General features: G+C 39.7%; 1 protein-coding gene across 1 annotated transcript in view; it reads right to left on the bottom strand.

The window, feature by feature from the left end:
* The window catches only part of TFAP2D (transcription factor AP-2 delta (activating enhancer binding protein 2 delta)), a 56819-nt gene that overhangs the window by 33483 nt on the left and 9371 nt on the right, over positions 1 to 13965 (bottom strand). The window contains exons 4-5 of the mRNA XM_011993710.1: positions 7774 to 7939; positions 7486 to 7604 (exon numbers count right to left, since the gene is read on the bottom strand). Coding sequence (XP_011849100.1) covers positions 7486 to 7604; positions 7774 to 7939 — 285 coding nt within the window. The remainder of the gene's footprint in view (positions 1 to 7485; positions 7605 to 7773; positions 7940 to 13965) is intronic.

Below are 13965 nucleotides of genomic sequence, written 5' to 3'. Positions count from 1 at the left end.
ATGTGTACATGTAAAAGGGAACAGCAGAGTTTTTCCAGGTGAGACTGTCTGACTAAAGTGAACATCAATTAGAGCTATTAATTCAAGACGTCAACTCACTATACTTTTCATATCAAATACACTTTTAGAAGACAGCTGAAAACCTTTCTCCCAAAGGTGGGACTAATTTGGGAATGTAGTATCTGGAGAAGGCCAGTGAAGGAGTTACTTGGGAAATGAGGTCCATGAGTTCCTCAAGTTTCATATGACTTTTAGTTTCATATCTCACCGCCACCACCCCAAAAAAAGCCCATTGTTGGTACCTGTGTGAGAGCAATGAGAATATTAGCTTTGTTCTAAATTCTATGAGAAGAATGACTTACGATGAGCATTCCCTAAACAGATGTTATCCCTAATAATTGGCAAAATGATTCCGGTGTTCAAGCCTACAAGTCTCATGTAGTCAAAGATACTTCCTTTCAAAGTCATAGACTAATCATATGAAGAAAACTTTTTTGGTAGATCTTATCTGTAGGAAACAGTTCATTGACAAATCGGTTGTTTCTCCTTGTTTCCTTGGAATGCAATAATTTAGGCTGAAGATTAAAGGCAGAAGGGAAATACCACCAAGTGGTAGGATTTCTTTCTACTGCCTTTTGGCAGTTTGGCCAGACTGGAATAAAAAGGTTTTGTAGGGGAATCTTGTAACTGATAACTTACTGAACTGGCATCCTTTAAAAGGTACAATGGATACTATTGATAATTATTCCAGAAGAGATTAAACCAAGATTTAATGTCCCCCTAACTTTGAGGGATTAAGCAGAAGCAGAAAGTTCATCGGGTTTTAAAAACCCTGTACTAGTGGACGAAGTTTTTGAAGCCTGGACACAAGAAGTTCAAGAAACTTGTCCAGGGTTCCTAGCAGGAGGGGAGGACCAATCTAATGTGAAAAACAGGCTCAAAAACTGGTAATCTTTTTTCTATCCCTGAGTTTTACTTTAATTAAATTCAGAAGTAGTTAAGCAACGAAACTTTTCATGATATATGCCACGAACACAAATCCAAATGGAAAATATGCCATGATGCTGCAAACCAGAAGATCTGGGTTCTCATCCTTGCTGCGCCCAATTGTGTAATCCTGTGCAGAACAGTTATTCTCACCTTGCTTTTAGTTTTCTCATTTGAGAATAATGATAACTGAAATTTATTGAGCAATGATTTTAGGCTGGGTACCGTGGTAATTTTTTGCTTTGCAAACATTCTGATTTAACCCTTGCAACAATCTTATGAGAAAGCTGTTATTTTTTAACACTGCCTTATAAATAAGGACAGTTATGCTCAGACAGATTATGTGTCTTCGCTTACAGCAAGTGTAGAAGTGAGTTCAGACAAGTTTGACTCCAGAAACCACGCTCTAACCTACTATGCTCTAGTGCTTAGACTACTCACTCTTAATTTTCCTACCGGGCTTAAGTTTTATGATTTTTAGTACATTTCACTATTAAGCAGCACTGTTATTTAGGAGGAAGGAAACTAGGACACATGTACTAATTTTTATTTAGTGGCTCTATGAGGGGCCTATAGTACAAATGTTTAATCTATGTGAATGTAGTTAATCCTACAAAAGAGACATAGGGCAGATGTTGTGGTAGATATGGGTGCTAGACCATACAATTTTTATCTTTTCTTTGTATATGACAGAGTTGTTTCTGAGAAGACTCTGCCCAGCTAGAGATTATATTTTCTTTTTTCTTTTCTTTTTTTTTTTTTTTTTAGACGGAGTCTCGCTCTGTGGCCCAGGCTGGAGTGCAGTGGCCGGATCTCAGCTCACTGCAAGCTCCGCCTCCCGGGTTTACACCATTCTCCTGCCTCAGCCTCCCGAGTAGCTGGGACCACAGGCACCCACCACCTCGCCCGGCTAGTTTTTTGTATTTTTGAGTAGAGATGGGGTTTCACCAGGTTAGCCAGGATGGTCTCGATCTCCTGACCTTGTGATCCACCCATTTCGGGCTCCCAAAGTGCTGGGATTACAGGCTTGAGCCACCGCGCCCGGCGAGATTACATTTTCTAGCATATCCCACTGTCATCCTCACAATAAGGTGTGATCATGTGACTAGTTCTTATAGAATGTGAATAGTAGTAACTGGATAATTTCCTGGCTAGAGTGGATAAGAAGCAGTATACTTTCACCATCATGCCTTTCCTCATCTGTGAGCGAAATGAATAGGACTCCTAAGACTTAGGCAGAGTAAGCTATGAATGGAAGAATTCTGGGTCCCTGGGTCTCTGAATGAGACACTGACAATAAAAAAGGTCCCTGATAATGAACATTCACATCAGACTGTGATGAGTGAGAAATTAGCTTCTATTATGTTAAGCCACAGAAATTTTGGGAACTTTTATAACAGCTGGCATTATTCTCATCAGTATAGATATGATGGTCTTTATTTATGAATTAGGAAAATGAAACTCATCTAGGTTAAGTAACGAGTCCAAAGTCAGGCCCTACTTCAAAAATGATATTCTGAGGATAAGAGGTGGTAGGGGGAATACCAGGCAAAGGGTTAATAGATTTTCAAAGTGGCACAAAACAACTAATTTACATGAGCTAAGATGTCCAGGATAGGGTCTGAGAGTATATATTTTGAAATGAAAGAGAAGAGCAACAGTTACTAAGGATTTAAACTGAGAAAGGTTGATGGAGATCATACACAATATTTGAAACTGGTTCCCTTTCTTTTGCTGATACATATTTATGCCCTTCATTGTCCCACACTGTTTAAACATAAACACACACACACACACGCGCGCGCACACACACACACACACACACACACACACAGAGAGAGAGAGAGAATTTGATCTCCTATCATAACAAATTTCAGCTCAAGGTATTTATATTTACGAGCTTAAATAATCTGTACTTTCAGAACCCTGAGTGTTGCCTGAGAATGTTATACAAGCTTTTGCAAATGCAGCAAAACTGTCCCAGGAAGCACATCACTCAAGCAGATGGAATTTCCTCCTGGTAATACTCTACAATGTCATTCATCTTGGAACATCCTAGGTAAGAAGGGAGTGATATGCAGGAATGACAAGATCATTGACTCCTTGTATTTATTTGAATAACCACCATTTCTGCAAACATTCTTCTTAAGTAAAATATGGAGGAGGCATCCACAGAAGTTGCCAATTCAAGAGTAATAAACATATAACAAGGGTGTTAATATTGGTCAAATTCCTTGAATGCTTTCGAGATAGAATAATTTCCACTCTAGAAGAGAATTATTTCCACCCTAGAAGAGTAAAATTATTCCAGTGTCTCTTCAAGAAGATCAGTTAAGCAAATCCAAGCCACTGTATTTTTCGGAGACTGACATCTTTCTGATATTATGGATACTAATGAATGAGAGCAATGTAATTAGCAAAGGAAAACTGAAAGAAGAGACTTGTAATAAAACAGCATACAAGGAGTTATACCTAATTATTACCTATGGATTTAAACCACTTAGATGAAGACATATGGGTTGGAAAAAAAGTTAAATGTGGTATTACTTTCATGGGACTCAATTTAAATACTTCTATCTCATTCAGAATAAAATATATCTATGTTATATAGACCCCCCAAAATCCCCAGTCTAAATATCTGCCTTACTAAAACTTTCACTTTTCAAACACTTTATCAGGTGGAAAAACATTCAGCCAGTCAGAAGTTCTTCATCCCATTTGTTAGTAGGTACAATAATCTTTGTAACAGAAAAGTTGTGAATTATTGGAATATAGTATAAATTTGCATCAAACAACCCTGTCTTATATCCCTAAAATGATTTCTAAAAATAATGACTAATATGAGGGCTTTGAAAAAAATGCTAGGAGCTATTCATAAAGTGACTCCATTTAAAAGGAATATAGGAAAAATGATTTCTAAAATAATTTTTTAAAAGTGAAAACCAAAGGCAAGCATAGAAAGCTAGGGATATGCTCATGAAACCTGTTATGTCAGTAACAAGTGTTGTTTTTTTTAAAAAAAAAAAAGGTTCATTTGCTAATTTGAATCCCCGTCATAAGGCACCTTATTGTTCATTTATTGGCTCTTCACAAAGATTACATCATCTCTGTGTGGAAAGCCTTCAAGGATCCCCACATACTACTCCTTCATTGGTATTCCATAAAAATATCAACAATGTCAAGACTGTATTCAAATCTCCAGAAAGAGGCAGAGTCAAGTACTGTAAAGTCATAGAAGTTTAACCATCATGAGATTTATTTCTAAGTCTGCTCTATGAGGAATACAATCAATTAGGTATTTTTTTCTCCTATGCTCAATATTATACCAAAATGGGGGGGTATAATTGAACCCCAGTAATGTATTGGGTCATCAGGATGTTTGAGAAACTCATCTGGTCATGGCTAGACTATAACAATTTCAAGCAACGGTTTCAAGAGATAGTTAAGAAAAGCTAAGTTACTAGCTATTGGTAACTAAAATGCACATATAAGTCAATGTAGAAAATCCAGAAGATAAAGAAGAGATTTCAGTTTAAAAATGATGAAAGAAATAGTAGTATTCTTTCCCACAAGACAATAGAAAGGCCATATAAGAAAGCCAATGGACGGTTTTAGACACTAGAAACCCAGTTTTTGAATTTTTGAAAATGAAAATGCCTAAAAAGTTTCTGGCTCTTGAAAAATATTTGATTGAGGGGGAAAACATTACCAAAATCACGGTCAATTCAAGAATTTATAAACATGAAATGGTAAGTATGGTGAAATTCACAGAGGAGTAAAACTGTACGAATGGAACAAACATTAGACCCACATTGGATCAAGTTGCCAAAAATGCTGATAAACATCAACGATTTCAATGTCCCAGGAGGTTTGATGAATCAGAGTTGGGTCATGATTATTCTGTATACACCTAATACTGTCTGCAGGGTTCCAGGGGCCATGACCTAGTTCAGAACATGGCATCTTGCTGGCTGGAAAGGAGTAATCAGCTGTTACCACTAACCCAACCAAAACATGAGGATAAAAATATAAAAGAGAGTCATCAACAATGAAGTCACTCTTCTTGTCAGCTCAGGGTTATAATGAAGCCTATTTCAATTTAGATATAATGTCCTTGTACGTCAAAGATTAGGTTCTCCTTAAATCCCAGTATAACTCATAATTTTAAAAACTGTAGGTCATGACTCATGACTCGACAGTGAGTTGTGAAATAAATTTAGTGGGTTTACAATGAACATTTGAAAAGAACACAAAATATGTAATCAAATTAAAATGTCATAGAATATTGCAAATAAGCACCAAAACTTTAAAGAGTGTGTGTGTGTGTGTGTGTGTGTGTGTGTGTGTGTGTGTGTGTATGAAAGTGGGTTTGAGGGTTCTTACTATGTGGGGAGTGGAGGGATGCAAAAGGTCCGTTTGAGTCTAAATCTGTTTTCTAAGGTTTCATCAATGTGCCTGGAATTCAATAATGAAAGATTTATTTCTCTACACCCTGAAGATATTGGGGATTTCAAAAGCACACAATTAAGATAAGATGCTCCTCAAAAGGATAAAATCTTGTTTCATTAGCCAAGGCTGATAGCTATCTGTGAGCAGAGGCCACAGGAATACAACACAAGTCAGGCACTTTTGGGATAGGAGAGGTATGCTGAAAGAGTAGGATGGTAAGACTCCAGAGATCATCCTAGGATTCCACATATTTGACCTGCACCCTTGCTGCTAATACAGATTGAGGATTCCCATACAGGATATTCCAGTGCTCTTGGCTACCATAAAAATCAGTAAGAACTGCGAACATGCTTTTTGTGGTTCTTCCGTTTCGTACTGACCAGTACTTTCATAGACAGCATGGAGAAAAGTCTTTACTAGGATTGATAATTTTCACACCAGTTAGAAATTTCATGAGCATTCATAAACAATCATCCTGGGTAGTGAAAAGGATTCCAAGGAACAATTAAATCAATGATATTTAAACATCATTATACATCAGAATCACCTGGGGAGTTTTAAAAACTTTAGATGCCTAAGCCATCCCCACAGAATGAGTTTCAGTTGATTTGGGGATGAGACCCAGGCACTTTGTAAGAAACCTTTTCAATTGACTCTACTGTGGAGTTGGGTTTGAGGACTACTCAAGTCCTATCATCCATATGATCCTTGAATCCCCTCTATTATCCTGAGCAAGTGTTTTGTTGTATTTTTAAACAAGGATAACTATAATTTTACCCACATTTTTACTTAAAATGAGTAGAAATCTGTCTCCCTTTGGAATCAACCCATTAGTCATTTTTTTCTACTTTGCTCTTCCCCAATGTGGGTGTATGATAGGTTACAGCCATCTACCATATGCGAGCCTTTAGTACCAGCACACACAGGCAAACACAGCACAAGACCTAGAACATGGTAATAGTAACACAGTAAATGTCAGTTGTCAATAATATTATTGTTGTGGTTGTTATTATCATGACTACAATCAGGGAACACAGCAAAGATGGCTGTTAAGAACAAAATCACCAAAGCAATTCTGCCAAGACAAATGTCAAGAACACACTACTTCTCAATGTTGTACAGTAAATGCTACATACTGAAAATCTGAAAAAAATTATAGATATTTGGTTTTGTGTTTCACTCACTACTTCCTACAGTGCCATATAGGCAAATAACGAATGCATGAAGTAACACAGATGTGTTCAAGGTGAGGCTTGGCAAAAGGCCCCGGCCTTTTATATTTTAAACAATAGCATTCTGCATGATGAAAGAACTTTCCTTTGACATTCAAAAAGTTCCCCACAATGTTAAAAAAAAACTTTCAACAATACTTCTCCTTAAAATAAGATTGAATAAGAATGTGTAAAGTTTAGACATTAATAGGAGAAAAAAAGGGAAAAGGTAAGTTGGATATGAAACAACTTCTGGGAATATATTTATTTCCATTTCTCTTTCTATACTACTGGTTAACCTCAACATCTCTCCAACTGAGCTGAGCTTATCCACCCATACAGCCATGAAAATTCACCATGTCTTTAGAGAGGTCTACTAGGATTAATACAATATGCTTTCAGTCTCAGTATCATGCCTAGACCCCTGTGAACTCTTCATAAAGGGTTATTTCTCCTGTAGATCATGTTGTACTGAATTACAATGAGTTAAGTTAGATTTACTTAAACTCTAAAATAAACAATAATGCAAATGACAAGAGCACTGCCAATTTCATGTTGCTGTTACTTAGAGGCTATTTGGAGAGGTACCCAAAACTTCCATTGTCTTATTTCCTATTACTACCAAGATTAGTAAATTAAATGATATTTTATGAATTATCTAAATCTTATATTAAGTCTAATTGAATCATCATTGTCAAGATAATTTAGGAAATTTACCTTAACTGTTACTGACTTGCTTAATGGTACAGACAAAAATAAAACAGCATAATCTAACAAACCTGAGTTTCAAAGACATGCTAACCTTCCAGCATTATTTTGCTAAACTGAAAAGTCATACCTTCAACCAAGGAAGTGAGGAGGGTGACATTAGCTGCTTTCCGTCTTCCTGCTGGTAAGTTTAAGCCAAGCCTATCCAATTTCTCTCTCAGGCAGCGGCCCCCATTCTTCGATTTTGCTCTGTATAAAAACAAACAAAAACTAGGTTTTGAAAATTCACAATTCTGATGAAAATTATGAGATGATTTACCACATGGGGAATACACTATCAGATGGGAGACATCATGACTAAGGATTGAGGGTATGGTATCAGTTAGAAATTCTGTGCCAGAATACAGCTTTGTCTTACCTTCTCAAAATGCCTCCCAAGAGTGAAGCATTGAGGCACTCAGGTGGGGAGAGGCGCCTCTTTACCTCAGCAATGGTCACCTTGTATTTGGAAGTAGAACTAAGAAGGGACAAACGGCCAGGGACAGAGCAAAATAAGTCTGTGGGGTTGACCACACAGGTGCCACCTTGGGAGAAAAAAGTATAGCACATGTTAGTGACAGTGAAAGAAGCTAACTGCATGAGAGGCAGTTAACATCAAAAGACTGTACTGGATTTGGGAATACATGCTAACAGTTGTACTTATATATCCCCCAAATCATCACAGAGAGCTGCTCTGAATGTTCTTTCAAATACTACTCAGGGTCGTGTCTTTTCAATGTTTGTGAAGATGTCTGTGAGTGTGCAATTGTTAGGAAACATTGGCATCCTATGGAGTGTAGACTGCCTCACCAGTGTTAATTTTGGCAACATTCACACTAAGAAACGCTTCAGTGAATTAAAAACCTGAATTTCAATAGTTAAGTTCACAAGGAGTAGGTATTACTTATACATGGTTTTGTGTTTATGTACACACACAGATGCACAATGTACACAATGGATGGAAACGTTTTATCCACAATTACTGTCTTTTCCAAAGTGTTTGAAAACTGCCATATTTTCCTCATCCATCTGCCAATTAAAGGCACCACAGTCACTCACTCCCAGGCACTGCTAAAAACCAGTTACTCATTGAAAGAAATTTCCAATCCATACAGGTGATGGTAGGTTAAATACCTCTACTGTATGCCAGCCCTCAACATCAGCAAAATACCTAGAACACAGTAATTAATTATTATTGTTAATTTAATAATTATTAAATGTTAGCTGACAATAATATTGATGTTGTAATTTTCATTGTCATTATTACTATTAGGGAGAAAAAACATATAATTGTCAGTAGCAAAATCATCAAGGCAGTATTGCCATGCTGGGGTTCCTGGAACAGAAGCTTTCTGTCTCCAAGCTCCAGAAAGCCCCTTGAGCTTCAATCTCCTCCAGGAACAACAGTGTATGTTCCCTATCCTCGGGCAGTCAACAAGAACTGAAGAGGACTTGAGGATCCAAGGGTGATCATCTCTGAGAAGCACTTCCCACTGTCCAATTCCTCCCCCATTGCAAGACTTTGGAGCCGATGTCCACCCTGCTAGCATGGTGTCTATACAGTTCCGGAATCCAAAACTGCCTCATGCATTGAGCAATCTGAAGGCAGAGCTTTTAAGGGTCTAAGGCAAATTCAAAGTTGGCTTTTTGATCATGTTTTTATTTCTTCAGTTAGGGGCAATCTTACGAGCCATATCCAGAAAAGGGAAAAGTTCTATGAGAGAAAAGAGGTTTTAAAAAAGTAGATGGAGGAAGAAAAATGGGTAGAAGAGCATTGTCTAAAATATTTTTACTTCTCAGCATTTTAGAAGCACAAAATCTCAGACTCACCTCCAAACTTCTTGAGTCAGAATCTGCATTTTAATGAGAGCCCCAGATGATTCACGTGGTCATTAAAGTTTGAGAAGCACTGAACTAGGACTTACCACTTGCCTCCCAGGTATCTCCTACCCTCATTTACTAACTAGCACATATGGAATGTTACATCGATGGTAGAAATTCTGGCATTCAGATTCTGGTATTTTCCCTGGGCTGGGTTGCAAAAGAACCTGGGAGGACATTTTAAAAGGCAAAGGGATCCCAAACCTGAGGAGACAGAAAAAGTTAACCTTGCCCCACTCTTAAAATATTTCTACCCCTGTACCTTCTGGAATTCTTCCTGGCTGTCTTTTGGTTACCCAAGTTTTCCCTGCAAGTGCTGGAGACCAAGATCTTTCTCCCTAAACATTCTAAAGCCCCTCCAAAAAACAACAAACCAACAAAAACCAGGAGAGTAAACACTGGGAATGTCAGGGTAGCCAACCATTTTCAGGCTAGAAGTTGGGTCCTGTGCACTCTGCCAAAACCTCCATGCTAGTGCCTGAAAACCTGTTCTCAGTTAGAAATCTGAGAGTTCATAATCTCAATTGTCAAATTAAAATCCATTTCTTGACATCAAACTTGTAGCCAATACAACGGCAAATCATGTAAACACCTGCTTTAGGAGCTAAAATCAAATTCTCCTGTGATTTCCCCCTCTTCGTATTCTTAGTGAGTTTAAAGCCAAAATACAATAATAAAAATTTGCCCCAGATTCCTGGACCTAAAACTACAATTTCACTTTTGTTATCAGTTTCACTCTGTACTTACAGATGCAAAATGCATTTCAAAAACAAATTCTTAAATGACTTCTGAAAATTTGAGATGAACAGGAAAGCAAGGTAGGTATTAATGAATCTGTATTTTAGAGTCATACTGTGAGAATTATGATCCTGATTATTTTAGGAATTAGATAAGTCTAAACCAAATATATTAAACAAACAGAAATCAATGTCTTTATGCAAAATTCACATAGCCCTCTTCTAAAAATGGATCTCTACTCACAGTCACTATGAATCATAAGCAAATTTATATTCTTACATAAACTTTCCTGTCTTGCATACTAGCCAGTATACAAATGAGGACACAAAGAATCTCACCCAGTTGCCAGTTAGCTTCAAGTTTATGATGAGTGAGAGAACAGAGCGTTTGAGTATATGTGTGAATTATTTGCCTGGATGCTAATGATAGGGAATAATACAATTTTAGAACTTTCTTATCTTTACTAATCTTCAGTGGATTAGAAACCTAATTTAGGGAGATGTAGATAATTATCATTTTTAAAAGAATTTGTTAGATCAATCTCCCCCAACTGGAAGACTTTTGGCAAAGTGAACCTTATGTGTTGAAAGCCAGCTGCTCCCAGGGAAACCACTGAGTCTGCTACCCACCCACGTGCCAATTCCCTGGGCCCAGAGTCTCCCTCTCCTACATCTAGGTTGGGCTTCTGGCTTATGCTCAAGTAGACATTTATTAGGTAAGTTACACAAGCTGCATATTAAGAGTATGCTTTATGCACACACAAATTGCCTGAAGGATTTATTTTGTATTCAGGATTAGCCATCAACTATAGAGTCTTTTATTTTTTATGTCACAGCATCTTTAAAGGGAATTTCTGTTGCTTTGATACTTGGCATTGCTGCAGCCTTGGGGAACTCTCTAGTCCTGGCTAAAGATTTGGCAACTTGTAGAGTTTACAGCAACATGGGGAACCTGATATCTTTCTTCTCAGTGATTTATTCTTTAGAGAGGTGGAAAAAAGTAATAGGTCAGTATCACCAGGGTTTTGTCTTTAGATTGAAGGTACTGAGGGAGTGATACTTCTTTAAGGGAATCCAGACTACAGATGGTAATCATGAGATCTCAAAGAAGAATGTCGTGAAACACTGGCCCACACCAAGTCATTTACAGTAGTCATCCCCAGTGTTACTAGTTGAACTTCCTCATGGTGCTTGTGTTGCATGTCAGCTCTTACTGAAATTATGTGATAATCATTCTAGAGTCAGCATCCCAATTAGGAATGTCTTTGATTCTATAGCCAGTGTATTCATGCAGAACTTCTCTAGAGTTCATCCCTTTTCCATATACAGTTCACAGAAGCAATACTTTCACAAAGTTCACTATTTTTAAATTTGGAATTTGGAGATAGGGCTTTCTATTTTCAGTGATGCTGCAAATTCTGATGGGTAGCTATGGTAACAGCGGTAAGAAATGAGAAACTGTCTACTCAAGGTCCTTTGCCTAGGACATGGCTTTCATAAAAGGGACAACTTTGCCATAGCTGCAGGAAGAAGTCAGCCAGAGACTTCCGGCTCAGGTGTGACAAAACTAGGCACAAAATACATGGATGCAGATCCTCCAGCTGCCATACGTTGTTAGATCTTACTCGGTTTGAAGAAGCATGGAGTGGCTCTACCTTCGCTGCCTTGGCATAGCTGGGGACATCTCGACAAGTGCCTGCAGACAGTGTGGAGCAGTGGAAAGAGTACTGGTCTACGAGTAAGAATTTGACCAACTAGCGACTCATGAAACTTTGGGCCAATGACTCTGGGTCTCAGTCTGTCCATCTAAACAATGAAGACGCTCACACTTGCTCTACTTATCTCCCCACCTTGTAAGGACGTGCAAGGGGAAATGGATGCACGCACTCTTGGCAACCTGATTATAGGCCACCCAACCGCGTCATTTTTATTTTTTTTAAACAACTATCCCGTTGCAGGGTGTGAACTGCGGAATAGGACAAGACAACCCCCCCACACCCTGCTCTCCCCAACACACACACACACTGCCACCGTCTGTGCTGCAACTGGATGGGAAAGACAAGCGCCGGCGCCTGGGTGAGCTTTTTCTCTTCTCATCCCAGGCTATTAGGGCAGAGGAAACAGCGGCGGCTGTCTCCAAGGAGCCGCGAGTCCCTGGAGCCTCTAAATCTACCTCTGAGCCACACGCACGGCCTCCGCGCCTCCCCTCTCTCAGAACGCACCCAGCTGTGGCGAGAGGCCCCGCGCGCTCTCCAGGTGCGATCAATACTTCCTAGAGGGCTTCCGGGCGCTGGGCCGGTGCGCGCATCCTCTCCAAAGCCACAGCGCCGCCCCACTCGTCGTAGCGTCGGTGTTGACATAATTAGACCAAATCTTGAGAGCAAAATAAATGTTCTGTTCGCCTTACAGCCAAACAGATGTTTACAATTCAAATGAAAGAAATACAAACGGCAGGGATTTTTCTTCTCCCCTTCTTCATCTCCAGTGATCGCTCGTTTTTTTCTGACACATTAAAAATGTGTAAGCGATTACAAGAGTTTCCTGTCCCTGTTTGTTCTACGGTAGCATTTCTGCGAGGTGCACCTGTGAGTTGGGTGGGTAGAATTATTCTCGGCTGCTTCCCCTCTAGCCTCTCACCCTTCCTAACCCTCCTCCCCCGTGTTACCCCTCCCCCACGGCAGCAGATATTAATTGTAATCAAACAGCAAAGGATGCGGACTTAATTGGAATCAAGTAGGCCTTTGATGATGTGTCAGGAGCGAATTGTGCTGTTTGGGGGAAGGGTATAACATTACAGATATAGCTGGATTACCAGGGCCGAATGAGCTTCTCCTTTTGTAGATTTTAGGCAGAACAAAAGAAAGAGAGGTGTGCGTGAAGAGACTGGCTGTTTTAATGTGGTGGTAGGCGTGTAATGGTGGATATTAGGGTGTGTGTATGGTGGGGGTGGGGGTGGGGGGGAGATTAATCCCCATTCCCCAGTGCAGAAAGTGTTTTGGCTCCTGTTGATTTTCAAAGCAGTTAAAGAAATTAGAGAAAAGGCTGTAGGCTGTTCTTCCCCTCTGCAACCCCCAACCCCCCAAAAAGATTTCCAACAAATCATGCCTCTGGATGCTTTGGCACAAGAGTTTTAGATTTCACATAAAGGAGACTGAATTTCAAACCTGCAGAATCTGCACTGGGGACCAAGGAGGCAGGCGAGGCTTGAGGTGTATCTCCGGCTCTATCTTCACCCATAACGGATGAACCATAGAGATGAGTGTTGGCTAGCGAGAGTAGAGATTCCAGGTAGTCCGTCTGGAATCCGAAGAGTACTGACAAAGGAAGAAGGGCGAGGCTTCCCATCCTGCTGCAATTGTACTCCTTCAGGAGCTGCTGAAAGAGCCAACGGTTTTCTCCAACCCGAATTCCAAGGCTCTGCGCCTTCTTGAAACACAGAGAAGCAGAGGAAACCGCGTCCTCCTGCCAAGCAGCCTGCTGCCGGCCTTGAGGCCGGCTAAAGGGAAAAGTTCTACTCTGTTATTGGCAGACTGGGCAGCTGAAGCTAAGGTTCCATTTCAAGGAAGCATTTTTTTTTTTTTTAAAGAAATTAAATCAGATCTGACAATGTTTATACCGCGGCGTAAGTGCCTTTGCCTTGGCGTGCCAGTCACCTCTAAGCGATCTGACAAACTCAAACTCTCTTAAAACGTGCAGAGTTCAGATCATATTAATTCCCCCAAAATGTTTTGATTCAAAGTAGTTTGTATTTTGTGTAGCCACGGGCAATCAGGAAAGCGCTCCTGCCTGCCCATGGCCGGGTCCGCTCCCTCTTCGCGTGGCCCAGAGGCTATGGCAGTATTTAAGCTTCTGAAATTAGCCTGGGGCTGCAAGGCAGAATGATCACAAAGCGAAACAAGGGCGCTTCCCCTCTCCACTTTTTTCATTTTTTTCCTCTCCCGCCCCCCGCCCCC

The sequence above is a fragment of the Mandrillus leucophaeus genome, unplaced genomic scaffold, assembly GCF_000951045.1.
Source record: "Mandrillus leucophaeus isolate KB7577 unplaced genomic scaffold, Mleu.le_1.0 Scaffold1111, whole genome shotgun sequence".
In the NCBI taxonomy this organism is placed as follows: domain Eukaryota; kingdom Metazoa; phylum Chordata; class Mammalia; order Primates; family Cercopithecidae; genus Mandrillus; species Mandrillus leucophaeus.
The sequence above is the reverse complement of the archived record's forward strand: the minus strand, read 5'-3'. Positions and strand labels throughout refer to the sequence as shown.